Here is a 14,622-nt window from a genome sequence, read left to right as displayed (position 1 = left end):
TCTGTGCCTCAGTTTCCCATCTGTAAAATGAGGGGCAATAATTCTCCACTCTTCACCGGTGTGCTGTAGTGGTGACTTTGGGAAGGTTGGTGAGACGAGGGGGCCAGACAAAAGAAGGGTGCACCAGTGAGTGTATAACTGATGTCTGGTAACCATGGGTTCAGAAATTCAAGGATAAATTGTACCCTCATTGGGAGGCTAATGGGGGTAGAGAAGTTGGGGACCTGCCCAGCCAGAAAGGAGCAAAACTGGGATTAGGAAGTTCGTTGGCCCCACTCCCATGCTGAATCCCCTGGATGAGCCCAGTGGTGTTAGGAGCTGGATGCAGGAGTCCCTGGGTGGAATTTGCTCATCTGTGTTACACAGCAGGTCAGCCTGGATGATGTCAGTGGTCCTCCTGGCCTTGCAATCTGTAACTCTAGATTGTTCTGGGCTGGGAATCCTGGACCCTGTGAAGTATTAAACCTTAATATTTGTCCTCTCCTTCCTATGTGCTCCCTCCCCTGAAGGCTATCAGGTAACCAGCTCCTTGCGGTAGGTGCAGAACAGGAGGGAGAGGAGCGCAGCGCACGGGGGAGATCTAGCACCCCATGTCAAATCCACAGTGAGTCTAACTCTGCCAGACCCACCAGCAAACACTTCGTTGCCAGCAAATTCCTTCCCTTGGGCTGCTGTGTCCGTTAGCTCTTGAAAAGTAGTAACCCCTGAATATCTGGGCCAGATGCTTCTTTCCCAGTCCTGAAAGAAGAGCTTAAAAACCCAGCCTTCCTCTCACAGATTGTTTGGGACCAGCTGCTCTCTGCAAGTCAGCAAGGGACACACCTCCTCGTGAGTTAATCTAATTTAAATGGTGCAATAGATCAGTCTCTTCCCCTCCCACCATCCTCCACCCCAGCTGAGACTGGGGTAGCTAGTTTAATTTCCAGGGGTCATCTCAGGGCGTGTGCTCTCTGTTCAGAGGTCTCTCCACAAAACCCATAAGACGGAGTGGCCAACCTTTGGCTCTCAAGCTGCATCTGGCTCTTCGAGCAATGAAATGTGGCTCCTTCTCGGAGCCGCACACCAGGACTACTCGCCATCACTCTGTGCATGTGCCCTAGTGCTTGGAAGGAGAAGCGTATGGCAGCAGCAGCCCTGCTGAGTCCCAGGCATTGGGTTGGGGAGAGAGTTGAGTTACAGCAGGGGAGCTGTGAGTGTCTGGCTCTGGGGGAAGGGGAGGGCATTGGGTTAGAGCAGGAGGCCTTGGGAGGGCCTGACTCTGGAGAAGGGGAGGGGACTTGGGTTAGAGGAGGGCTGTGAGCGCCTGGCTCTCAAGACATCTAGATAGACTTACGTGTAGTGCTGGGGAGGAGCTGGTGGTTGTGGTACGTGTTGGTACCAGTGACATAGGGAAGGATAGGAGAGAGGTCTTGGAGGTCAAATGTAGGCTGCTAGGTAGGAGATTGAATTCCAGGACCTCCATGGTAACGTTCTCTGAAATGCTTCCAGTTCCACGCGCAGGGCCACTTAGACAGGCAGAACTGCAGGGTCTCAATGTGAGGATGAAACGATGGTGTAGGTGGGAGGGGTTTTAGATTTATAAGGAACTGGGGAAACTTTTGGGAAGAGGGAGAGCCTAAACACGAAGGATGGACTCCACCTAAACCACAATGGAACTAGATTGCTGGCACTTTAAAAGCAGCTCCACGACCTTTTTAATTTTAACTAAGGGCTGGGGGAAAGCCAACAGGTGCGGAGGGGCATGTGGTTCGGATGGTGGCATCCCTCAGGGCAGGATCTCTTATTGGAGATTCTCTATGTCCTAGTAAAGAGGAGAGGAAGAAACATGATAAACATGATAAAACACAGATAGTATCTGACAAAGAACAGTCAAGTAAAACAGAGTCCCTTTCAGTTACCTCATTTAGTGGCAGGCAGCTAAAGAGTGACAAGTTTTTAAAGTGCTTATATACAAATGCTAGAAGTCTAAATAGTAAGGTGGGTGAGCTAGAGTGCCTCCTATTAAATGAAGATATTGGTGTAGTAGGTATCACAGAAACTTGGTGGAATGAAGATAATCAATTGGACACAGTAATACCGGGGTACAAAGTTTATCAGAAGGACAGAACAGGTCATGCTGGATGCGGGGTGGCACTATACGTTAACAAAAGTGTAGAATCAAATTAAGTGAAAATCATAAATGAACCAAACTGTACCATAGAATCTCTCTGGATAGTAATCACCTCCTTGAAAGATAGGAATATGATGGTAGGGATATATTACTGACTGCCTGACCACAATGATGATTGTGACTGTGAAATGCTCAGGAAGATTTCAGAGGCCATTCAAATGAAAAACCAATAATAAAGGAGGATTTCAGCTATCCCCATATAGACTGGGTACATGTCACCTCCGGACAGGAAGCTGAGATAAAGTTTCTTGACACCTTAAATGACTGCTTCTTGGAGCAACTAGTCCTGGAACCCAAAAGAGGAGAGGCGATTCTTGATTTAGTTCTAAGTGGAGCACAGGATCTGGTCCAAGAGATGAGTGTGTCTGGACCTCTGGGTAATAGTGACCATAATATAATTAAATTTAACATTCCTGTGGCTGGGAAAATACTACAGTGGCCCAAGACTGTAGCATTTAATTTCAGAAAGGGGGACTGCACAAAAATGAGGAAGTTAAAACAGAAAATAAAAGGTACAGTACCTAAAGTGAAATCCCTGCCAGCGGCATGGAGTCTTTTTAAAGACACCATAATAGAGACTCAACTTAAATGTATACCCTAATTTAGGAAACGTAGCAAGAGAACCAAAAAAGTGCTACCATGGTTAAATAATACAGTAAAAGAGGCAGTGAGAAACAAAAAGGCATCCTTTAGAAAATGGAAGTTAAATCCTAGTGAGGAAAACAGAAAGGAACATAAACTCTGCCATGTGAAGTGTAAAATTACAATTAGGAAGGCCAAAAAAGAATTTGAAGACCAGCTCGCCAAGGAGTCAAAAAGTAATAGCAAAACAAATTTTCGAGGAAGCCTGCAAAACAACCACTGGGGCCACTGGATGATCAAGATGCTAAAGGAGCCCTCAAGGATGATAAGGCCATTGCAGAGAAACTAAATGATTTCTTTCCATCAATCTTCTCAGCTGAGGATGTGAGGGAGATTCCCAAACCTGAGCAATTCTTTTCAGGTAACAAATCTGATGAACTGTTTCAAATTGAGGTGTCATTAGAAGAGCTTTTGGAACAAATTGATAAACAAAATAGTAAGTCACCAGGACCAGATGACATTCACCCAAAAGTTCTGAAGGAACTCAAATGTGAAATTGCAGAACTACTAACCATAGTTTGTAACCTGTCGTTTAAATCAGCTTCTGTTCCAGATGACTGGAGGATAGCTAATGTGATGCCAATCTTTAAAAAGGGCTCCAGAGGTGATCCTGGCAACTACAGGCCAGTCAGTCTGACTTCACTACTGGGCAAACTGGTTGAAACCTGAGTATAAAGAACAGAATTGTCAGACACCTTGATGAACATAATTTGTTGGAAACAACAAGAAGTCCTGTCCAGGACTTCTTGTTGTTTTTGAAGATACAGACTAACACGACGACCTCTCTGATAATTTGTTGGGGAAGAGTCAACATGGCTTTTGTAAAGGGAAGTCGTGCCTCACCAGTCTATAAAATTTTTTTGAAAGAGTCAACAAGCATGTGAACAAGGGCGGTCCAGTGGATATAATGTACTTAGATTTTCAGAAAGCCTTTGACAAGGTCCCTCACCAAAGGCTCTTAAGCAAAGTTAACTATCGTGGGATAAGAGGGAAGGTCCTCTCTTGGACTGGTAACTGGTTAAAAGATCCGAAACAAAGGGTAGGAATAAACGGACAGTTTTCAGAATGGAGAGAGGTAAATTGTGGTGTCCCTCAGGGGTCTATACTGGGACCAGTCCTATTCAACATATTTATAAATGATCTGGGAAAAGGTATAAATAGTGAGGTGGCAAAACTTGCAGATGGCACAAAACTACTCCAAATAGTTAAACCCCAAGCAGACAGTGAAGAGCTACAAAAGGATTTTAATAAATTGGGTGATTGGGAACAAAATGGCAGATGAAATTCAATGTTGATAAATGCAAAGTAACGCACTTTGGAAAATGTAATCTCAACTATACACATAAAGTGAAGGGGTCTGACTTAGCTGTTACCAGGAAAGAGATCGTGGAGTCATTGGGGATAGTTCTCTGAAGACATCCACTCAGAGTGCAGCGACAGTCAAAAAAGCAAACAAAAATGTTGGGAATCATTAAGAAAGGAATAAATAATAGGACAAAATGTCATATGACAGCTATAAAATCCATGGTACGTCCACATCTGGAATACTGTGTGCAAATGTGGTCACCTCATCTCAAAAAGGATGTATTGCAATTGGAAAAGGTTCGGAAACAGGCAACAGAAATAATTAAAGGTATGGACCATCTGCCATATGAGGAGAGATTAATAAGAGTGGGACTTTTTAGCTTGGAAAAAAGACGATTAAGGGGAGATATGATAGAGGTATATAAAATCATGGCTGGTATAGAGAAAGTAAATAAAGAAATGTTATTTACTCTTTCTCACAACACAAGAATTAGGGGTCACCAAACGAAATTAATAGGCAGCAGGTTTAAAACAAACAATAGGAAATATTTTTTCACACAATGCACAGTTAACCTGTGGAACTCCTTGCTAGAGGATGTTGTGAAGACCAAGGCTATTGCGAAGTTTAAAAAAGAACTAGTTAAATTTTTGAGGGATAGGTCCTTCAATGGCTATTGGCCAGTATGGGCATGGAGGATGTCCCTAGCCTCTCTTTGCGAGAGGCTGGACATGGGTGACAGGGAAATGATCACTTGATGATTACCTGTTCTGTTCATTCCCTCTGGGGCACCTGGCATTGGCCACTGATGGAAGGCAGGACACTGGGCTTGATGGACCTATGGTCTGACCCAGTATGGCTGTTTTTATGTTCTTAGAAGCAGAGGGGGATTGGGTTAGAGCAGGGAGAGCTGGGTGCTGGGCGGAGCGGGAGGGCATTGAGCCACGTATTATATTTATTTTTGTCTATCTATAGATCGATAAAAATAAATATATGATAGGTGGCTCTTCACACTCTATCCACAACTCTTTTGGCTCTTAGTCTCTAACTGGTTGGACACTCCTGCCCTAAGGGGTAATGTCCCATCACAGTCCATAGTGGGGGGAATTTTCCACACCTAGAACTTCCAGTCTGGAGCTGGGTTTGCCCGCCAGGCTTTCACTTGTCATGTTCTTGCATTTCAGGTTCCAGGTGAAGTTTTTCTACCTTTGCCAGCTGGCCTACTGGCTGCATGCGCTGCCCGAGCTGTACTTCCAGAAGGTGCGCAAGGTGAGTGCCAAGCAGGTCACACTGCAAGTTTTGCAAAGCCTGCCTCGTCCGACAGAGCCACTGGCCAGCCGACGTGTGGTCGCTTTGAGAAGCAAAATGGGGCCAGAGACGGCTGCATCTGTGGAACTGCAAGGCTGAGAAAGCCACAGCCACTGCCTGTTCCCCTTAGGCTTACTGAGAGTGAGCTGAGGTGCGTGGCCTTCATGTTGCCTTCAGACTGAGCCAATTGGTTGGAATCTTCACAGCCGCAGGATGACTGGGCGGGTACCATGGGGAGTGTTGCACCAATTCTAGAGGAGCAGGGAGCTCCCTGGTCTTATCTCTGTGTTTTACTGCTCTACCGTATGCGCTGCTTGGTTTTCCAAGTGAGAAATCTTCATGGTAAATCTGTATTCCTTTGCCAGGAGGAAATTCCTCGTCAGCTGAAGTACATCAGCCTGTATCTGGTCCACATAGCTGGAGCATACCTCTTAAAGTGAGTGCTTCTGAGCTCGCTCAGTGGGGCCTGCCAAGGACTGCAGCTAGAATGATGGGGAAATGCTGGTTTTCAGTGGGTTTGCAGGTGATTGGTACCTGCTGGAGATCAGGCTCCTGGAAGGGATCTTTGGCTGGACACCCAAAATCACTAGTCATTATGAAAATCTTGGCCAACACAATGGGACCGAAGTAATGGAGGTTATATTTTAAGAGCCAACAGTAAATGCAACAGATGATTAGCTTGCGGAACTCCTAGCTAGGATACGTTATTGAAGCCAACAGGTTCCAAATCGTAAAATAGCTATTTTTAGGAATAAGGATACCCTCTAGTCCAGGGGTTTCCAACCTTTTCACGAGTGTGGACCCCCAATCACACCCCCCTCCCCAACTGTTTGCAGGCCCCCATCAAAGCCAATTCTACCCACTGTGTACACTTCATTAAATGAAAGAGGAAACCACACCAGATGTTTGGACAGCAATTAATAACATTGTTGAAAGAGATTTAATTTAAAAATAATAATTGATTGTAACTTTGCAATTTATTTAAAACTTATTTTCTATGATCATTTTTAATTATCTTTTATTCTTTTCACCAAACCCCTTCAATACCCTCGCGGACCCCAGGTTGGGAACCACTGGTCTAGTCGCATCAGCTAAGAGAGATGACATGCCAGCACCAAGTACTTTCAGAGCATCGTGCAATGGAAACGTTAGCAGAAGCTGACAGCCTGGGGCTGGAAGGTGTGATCCCATTTGATATCAGGAGGAGCTTTCCCCCAGGGCTGCTATTGGACAGTTAGACAAGCTCGTTAGAAAACCTTTCATGCACCCTCCTCTGAAGCCCACACCCTGTGTGAGAGACAGCAGGTCTTGTGGCTAGCGTGCTGGACTACAATTCAAGAGCCCTCAGCTTCTGTTCTCAGCTCTGCTACTGATCTGCTTGACATCAGTGGGCTCAGTGCCTCAGCTTCCCCTTAAACTGTGCCTTGTCTTTTGGACTATTACCTGTTTGCAGCAGGGCTGTGTCTCCTGTGCTCAGCACAGCAGGGTCCTGATTTTCATTGGTGTGTGTAGTCCGCTGGTGAAACACTAAGTAGTAGCAATAAGGCAGGTAGGAGGCTCGAGCTCAGGTGTGTTCCAGTATGGTAATGCCTGTCGCTTCCATCTCTAGCCTAACCCGCCTGGGGCTTGTCCTCTTGCTGCTGCAATACTTTGCTGAATTCCTGTTCCACCTGGCCCGTCTCTTCTACTTTACGGATGAGAACAACGAGAAGCTGTAAGTGCAACAAGCAGAGAGGAAACATTCTGAGCTGTGGGCACACAGGGCCTAGGGGGAGAAGGGGGGTCCGTCTTCCTTGTCCAGAACAGGTCTGTAAGTGGGGCAGTCCCCTTGGGTGGGGGGATGTAATGAACGGTTGCCACAGTCTCTGACGTGCCTGTTGGAGGTGGGCAGGGAGAGCTGCCCAGCCCAGGCACTCAAGGCCAGATGAACTTCCAGGTTTCATTTAGGAAGTATAAGAACAATGCTTGTGCAGCCTCTGATGGGCCTGTGACCTTGTGGAGTTCTGCAGGGTAGTGCTAAGTCTGGCAGGTAGTGTTGTCTAGTGGATCGATCGTTGGTCTGGGACTCAAGAGACCTCATTTCCCTCTTTGTGGCTCTGCTTCTGGCTTCCTATGAGATGCTGGGCCAGTGGCATCCTCTCCCTGTGCCTCTGTTTACCTCCCCACCCTTTGTCTAGCTAGATGTAAGCTTGTCTCTCACTGTGTGAGAGTACAGGTCCTAACACAAGGGGCCCTGATCTCGGTTAGGGCGGCAAGGCACTTTCCTGGTACAAAGAATAACAAATATAAAAAGCTACCAGGTCAGAATGGTGGTGACCTCTTTTACGCTCCCATTGCAGTGGGCTGAATGACCATGCACGGCAAAGGGCATCAGAGAATTGGGCCCAGAATGCCCTGAGGTCCAGACTTTCTATTCATGTGTGCCAGCTGTAGGCTAATGTGCCGGGAGACTGCAGGCATTCACAAAGCACTGTGGTGGTCTGGAGTGGAAGGCGGAGAGCCCTGGGGACTGAAGCTCCATCCAGTGCCTTCAGCATGGGCACCAGCCAACCTGCCTCCCATCTCACATGTGGCCTGTTCGGGCAGTGGTCTCCCTTCTCAGGCAGCAAGAAGGGGGCTGGTGGTGTAGGACTCCTGAGCTGAAATAATCCCTGTTCATCAAAGTCCAACCCTGCCAAATGTGGGTCCCCAGGACTGATGTGCTGCTCCCAAGCATCTCCAGGGAATGTTCTGGCCTGAATTCACCTTGTGACGGACGCCTGGGGGGTGCACCTCCCACTGCGATGGAGGCTTGTCCCAGTGACATGCCTGTTTGAATTCACACAGGTTTAATGCCTGGGCAGTGGTGTTTGTGGTCACCCGGCTCTTCACCCTCACCCTTTCCGTGCTGGTCATCGGCTTTGGGCTGGCTCGGGTGGAGAACCAAGTGTTTGAGCCTGAGAAAGGAAACTTCAATACGCTGCTTTTCAGGTAAGATGTGGCCAGGTGCTGCTCCCTCAGCTCCATCCAGCCCCATCCTGCCCAGGGGCTGAGCTTTTCTGCGGGATTGTTTCGTCCATGCTGCCCTAGCCAGGAAGTGGGACTGAAGAAAGCAGTCATGATGCCCCCATTTGGTTTCTCTACCCCTCTGCTCCCACTCACCTCCCACGGGCTGGGCCTGAAAGTCAAGCTGTCTTCTGCTGGTAATTTCTCCCGCACGCAGGATGGCTGTTGAGAGGCTCAGCAAAACTCTGTGACCCGTAGCGCAAAAGCAGTCCTTGTTTTCCATAGCATAGAGCTGGAAGGGACCTTGAGAGGTCATCGAGTCCAGTCCTCTCCCCTCACGGCAGGTCCTATTGCCCTGACCGATTTTCTTTTTGTCAATCTAACCTGCTCCAAACCCTCATAAAGCCTCCTCAAAGGCTGAGCTCACCACCCCGGGTTTGCAAGCCAGCACTCTGGCTATGGAGCTATCCCTCCATCCTTATTTGCTTGCTAAAGGGACCAGCTATGAAGAGAGCCTTCAAACAGCTGTTACCGAAGGAGGAGGCGCTGAGATACAATCCCTGTTCATTGCATTACTGCAGTTTAGGGGACACTGTCAGCGTGAATCTTGCTTCTGTTCGGCTACGTCTTCCTTCCCGTTGTCAGAGGAGGCTAGAGACAGGACAGGCTCAATGTCACTTGAAGGCTTTCTCTGAAATCTCGATGTCCTGGAAGATACGCTGTCACTCAGAAAGCAGATTGGTGCTTGGTGCAGAAATATGTGGGTGAGGTTCTCTGCCTGTGTGGTGCAGGACATCAGACATGATGACCGTAACGGTCCCTTCTGGCTGAATAACCCCAGAGATTCTGAGAGTGGGAAGAACCTTTAATAGTTCAGTTTTCCCTGTGTGCATTTGGAGGTGTTTTCTACTCTTCTGTGTCCCCGGCATAGCCCTCAGCCATTCCCCTGGTACGGGGTGTGTCTCGTGCAAGGAGGGACAGATACTTCTTTGAACAGTAGGAAGGTGTGATTGTACCTAAGCAAAAAATGTCTGTGAGACTCAGGGCAGGATTGGCCTCTGGAACAACTACCCCCTCCCCTCTGGTGTCCTCCCAGGAGAGGCGTTCAGGTTCTGGGGAACACCCGTCTCCTGAGCGTCTGGAGCGCTCTGGTCTTTGGGTGCAAAGGGCTGTTGACTGGGAGCAGGGAGGGGAATTGGGTTGGGAAGTGGCTTCAGCTTCTCCCCTCTGTTCTCAGGCTGTTCCTGCTGGCCCTGGTGTGCCTCTTCCAGGCCTCGATGATGTGGCACTTCATCCGTTTCCAGCTGCGGCGCTGGCGGGAGTACTGGAATGAGCAGAGTGCTAGGCAGAGAGCTGCCGCCCCCCCCAAACAGCAGTCCAAACCTGTCAAGAGGGAGTCAGGTGAGTGCCCTGTGTGGGGCTGAGCTGGGGCAAGGTGTAAAGGTCCAGGCTGGTGCCAGGCCCTCCCTCTGCTGGAGACGGATCAGTAATGGCCTGGAGCCACCAGGCTCCCAGCTGTGTCCCCTCCAGCATTGTCGTGCCCTGAAGGCCTTACTCAGGAGTGACAGCGTTCCGTGAAGCAGCCCCAGCCTGTCGGGGTCTGGTGGGACCATGGCTCAGGATGGAAGGCCTGAGGGTAGCGATGTTCCCCTCTGCAGTCCCTGCGCATGAGCCCAGGCCAGAGGAAGCTGAGGAGAAGACAGTTGTTCACTCCTTGCACTGAGCTGGCGTTAAGCACTCGCCCTCTCTAGGCCAGCGAGTTGCCAGTCACGTCCCTAACATGTTGCACTCCCCTGCCCCCAGGTTACCATGAAAACGGAGTGGTGAAAGCCGAGAACGGAACCTCCCCGCGCACCAAGAAGCTCAAGTCGCCCTAGGGCCGAAAGCTCGTCTGCCGGGGAGGAGGGCGAGAGACCAGAACTCAGCACCAGCCCCTCCCGCAGCCATTCAGGTGCCCAGTGGCTTGGAAACGTCTCATCCTCCCAAGGTCTCTCCCCCACCACCCCGAAACCGTTTGCAATAAAACCAAAAAACCCTGCTCCGGTGCGCGGCCTGCGGGAGCCAGCCCCAAACCTCCCATCCGCTCCGTTGGGTCGTCAGGCAGCGTGCAGTTCTTTCCCCTCCTCCTGCCTGTTGTGTTTTTGTTGCAAGTGTGTCGCGAGATGGTTGCAGCCCAACAACCCCTTTCCTACAGCAGGCGATTCCCTGCCCCCTCGGCCCTGCGCTACGTCGGTGGCGAGGCAGGCGGCTGCTTTATGGTGCCGTGTGCACCAGGGCCAGGAGGTCTGCGGAGCTGTGCCTGTTGTGCGAAGTGCCCTCTCAGCATGGGGTGGCCGCCAGGGCTGCCACTGCTGGGGCTCCCGGGCAAGTCGCAGTGCAGCCTTGCATCCGGCACGCCCAGTGCGATTGCAGAGGCCTGTCAGGTCTGGATCATGGCACAGGGAGGTGGCTTCAGACGTGCTTTGTATCACGCTGGGGCTCCGGCGAGTGGCAGCCCTATCAGTCTGCAGGGGGAGGAGAGCTCTCCCAGCACCTGCCGCTCAGCCCTGCTGGTTCCAGTGGCTTGGCCCAGTTCTGCCCCTCTCTCTTCCTCTCCTTGGTGCAGTGCCTGGGCCCTTCCTCTGCCCTGTCGTTCTTTGTGCCTTACTTGCAGCGGTGTCGTCCAGGAGTAACTCAGGCCAGGCTTAGTTAAGGGTGTGTGAGCCCTGAGGTTCCCACCCCCAGCAGCAGGTCAGCCCCAGGCATTGCTGATCCCTCAGGATGCGCTGCTTTACCTCACCCAAAGGCTGGCTGAGTCCTGTGGCGCTGTGTTCACATTGTGCTCAGCCTGCATGCAGCAGACCAGACTTCCAGCCACTTCTCTGCAATGGGGCTTTTCACCTCATGCCTCACTGCTGCCCTGAGCTGTCCCTGCCTCTCAGAGCAGGTCTGCCATCTGTCTGCACCCACCAGCTTCTGCCTTGGCTTCACAGGCCTCGTAGCCCTTGGGGGTGGGTTAGCCCCCAGGGGTCCAGCCGCCCACCTCTCTTCCTGGGCAGGGAGGGAATAGCCAAGAGCAGCCTGTGGCAATGGGAGCACCTCTCACCCCATCCATGCCAGTGGATGGAATCGTCTCAGATCTACCTCAGAGGCTGCCTCTCATACGCCCGCCCCTGCCCCCGGGGTCCCTCGTTGGCTGCATACATTGTAAGGAGATGTGGGGGAATCGTTCAAGCACCTATGAGCCCACTGATTTTGTCCCTTGCGGGAGAACAATGCCCCCCGCCCTCTTCCTAGTGGGTGGAGCCGTCCCGCTTGCATTGCTCCTCCAGCGGAGGCTGTTCCTCTCCGTGGAAGGTCCCCAGAGCAAGACTAGGCAGCTGGCATGTTCCAGTGCCGTAAGGTGACTGCGCTTCCCTTCTGCTTCGCTGTGGCAGGAGCCTGCCTCTCTGCACAGCCGGCTTGGCCGCTCCCATCCTGGTCAGCAGCGTTTTCCTTTAGCTGAGCACAGAGAGGGTGTCTGTTCCCAAAGGGATGGGGAGAGGCAGGCGGGGAATACCAGGGGTGAGGTGTCATGGAATCACTTCTCAAGCAGATCGCGGTGGGGCTCTTCCTTTCTAGCTGGTGGTGAGTGACACCGGCCAGCATAAGCCCAACACGACGTTACTGGCTTGTTTCATGCTCCTCCCTTGCTGTGCTGCTCCCTGTGATGTTCCTTGCTGCTGGTGGTTGTAGCTCTTGCTTCTGGAGTGGTGAGAGGAACTGGAGGCTGTGCTGTTTTCACAGAAGCTGAGTCCTCCCCACCATTGTTCTGGCTCAGCCCTGGCCTGGGCTGAGGAGAGACCACCTGGGACCCTGAAAGCAGCTGGTCAGACCCCATTCCATCCCCGTCCCCCACGAGCTTGGGATGTCCAGTGAGGGCCGCTAGCTGGCATCTCCCAGGAATGCCCCCAGTATCTTGGAGCAGAACACCCCAGTGACTGCCCCTCCTTAGTCTTAGCTGGGTAGACACACAGCAAAGCCAGCCTTCAGGCAGAGGGAGCTCAGCTCTCAGAGGAGCAGCAGGTCTTGACAGGAAAGCAGCGTTAGCCCAGCGGGAGAGAGTGCTGAAATGAGCTTTCAGTGCCCGGGCCTGCACACCTCACTTCTCCTTGGCTGCTCCCAGCCACCATGGGACTGCTGAGTCTGCCAGAGGCTGCCTGCTCCCTGGATCTCTGCAGAGCCGCAGCTGGTATTGCTCCTCAGACCTCAGTGACTTACTGCAGTGGACGAGCTGAGCCTCCCTATGGAAAAGGTGGCTGGTAAGAGCCAAAGAAACTGGGCTGCTGACTGTTTCCTCCCCTCCACCAGCCCTGCTCCAGGCAGCCTTTCCTCTGGTACAAGCCTGCCAGGCCATGAAGCAGCTCCTCCTCCTCTACGTACCAAGTGCCTTACCTTGTAGGATCGTCTGTACTCCTGCCTATACGCTGCCTCGCTAGCTCCATGCCCACATGCGCTGTGTGTGGGACACATGTTACAGACCCGCCTTCACATTCAGAGTCGCTGGTAAATGGGACATTTCACGATGGAAGCGGCATTGCGTTTTCTGTGCCCTTTCGATTTGCAGAATGGTCCCTTCCTGAGTCACTAAACCCCCTCTCCCTCCCTTTTTCTACCTAGATCTGTTGGGCCTGTTGTGATGCCCCCTTGACTGCCATTCCTCAGCATTATTTGGTTCCCTTGTCACTCAGCGGGCTCCCGTCCTTCCCAGTACAGCACCGCTTGCTCCTTCCTGTTTGGGTGCACATACTGTCCCTCACCCTACCGCCACTCGGGCAGACCCCTTGTGTTCCCTTGCAAACCAAAACTCCCTGTCCTTCTGGAGGAACCTCCTTCTTTTCTTTGCCAGTCTCTTCCATTGACCAATCCACCTACAAAGGTGCGGAGAGCCAGGGGACAGAGAGACCCATTTCCCAAAACGGTCCTCCTCTTGGGTCCTGTCCTGCAACAGTTTTGCGCATCTTCTGCAACAGTGTGAGTGCCCCCTTGAGTGCACTCAGAATCATGCAGAATTGGGCCCTGGGTCCCCAATTCAGTGTTACAGCTACATGACTCCCTGCTGGGCTGTGCAATAACCTGCCTGGATCCCCGTCATTCCTGTAGTGCTTACATCTACCACCTAACCCTGGGAGGGGAAAGGTGCCTGAGATGGTGTCAAGGTGAAACAATACTTGCGTGAAGCACAGAATGCCTCCTAACCTGGGCTTTGGCAAAGTCCCTGAAGATCCAGCAGTTCTTCCTCTCTCTCCTTGTTCCAGAGAGCGCTGAGAGGGGCGGATGTTGGGGAGAATGTAGCATTTTGCAGATCAGTATCTTTTAAAAAGCCTGTTGAATGAATCTTCCTTGCTCAAGAGGGCATTAAAGTGTGTGTTTTTGTAGGATGCCTTTTCTCCTGTCATGCACAGGTGTAGAGAACAAAGGGTGGGTTTCTCCCAGGTTTTTATATTAAGTTTAGAATGGTCGTTCTTCAGAACTAGTTGTGAAGTCTGTAGATGGGTTACCTTCATTCCAGTGGACTGGAGTTACCGCTATATTGGACTGTGGAGTCCAGTAGATGGAATCTGCAGCTAGGGCTGTCTTCTGTCTACAGTAGATGGTGTCTACAGCATTTTGTAACGTCTTTTTGTAATGTTTACGAGTGCGTAGCAGATGGCTTGAGTGGGCCATCTTTATATTGATACTATAAACTGGGTCACTTGCCCATTCGTCCCCCCCCGCCATGTCATGTGTGTGTCTCTTGCCAGAGGGAGGGAAGGACACAAGACACAAAGTTTGGGTGGGTGCTTGGATCTGTCTTGTTCACCTGTTTAATTCTGTGGACCAAACTTCAACAAAGAAACTCAAGGAAAACTCTGTTCTTCCGTATTTATGCTTGAGTGCAAACGTTCTCTTCCTTTTTTGTGTTTTTAATGTGTTTTGGCTTGAGGGGGTCAGGGTTTCTTTTGGAGAACCATTTCAAACTTTTTCTCCCATGTGTTTTTTAGTCTTCCCTTGTCATTTAAAAGAACAAAAACAATTTTGTATGGATTTTTTTTTTTTTTGGTTAAACAGCTTTTTGTGAACAAACTTTCAACAAAGATATTTTCAGAAATAACTAAATAAAAGGCATAGAATCATTGATGGGGTGTGTGTTTCCTCTTTTAGTTAATACCTCTTCCCCACGACGAGCTATTTGAGTGGTCCCAAAGCATGACGT

At 50.5% G+C, this 14,622-nt stretch overlaps 1 protein-coding gene across 1 annotated transcript in view; it reads left to right on the top strand.

Moving 5' to 3' along the window:
* TRAM2 (translocation associated membrane protein 2) overlaps nt 1-14,538 on the top strand; it is a 54,602-nt gene extending 40,064 nt beyond the window's left edge. Inside the window, exons 6-11 of the mRNA XM_074991424.1 lie at nt 5,300-5,384; nt 5,789-5,859; nt 7,033-7,137; nt 8,250-8,393; nt 9,646-9,809; nt 10,212-14,538. Of these exons, the coding sequence (XP_074847525.1) occupies nt 5,300-5,384; nt 5,789-5,859; nt 7,033-7,137; nt 8,250-8,393; nt 9,646-9,809; nt 10,212-10,285 (643 nt within the window). The 3' untranslated portion in view covers nt 10,286-14,538. The remainder of the gene's footprint in view (nt 1-5,299; nt 5,385-5,788; nt 5,860-7,032; nt 7,138-8,249; nt 8,394-9,645; nt 9,810-10,211) is intronic.
* Nucleotides 14,539-14,622: the final 84 nt, after the last annotated feature.

This window comes from Carettochelys insculpta, chromosome 3 (genome assembly GCF_033958435.1).
Source record: "Carettochelys insculpta isolate YL-2023 chromosome 3, ASM3395843v1, whole genome shotgun sequence".
NCBI lineage: Eukaryota > Metazoa > Chordata > Testudines > Carettochelyidae > Carettochelys > Carettochelys insculpta.
This window is presented reverse-complemented; position numbering and strand designations above follow the sequence as displayed.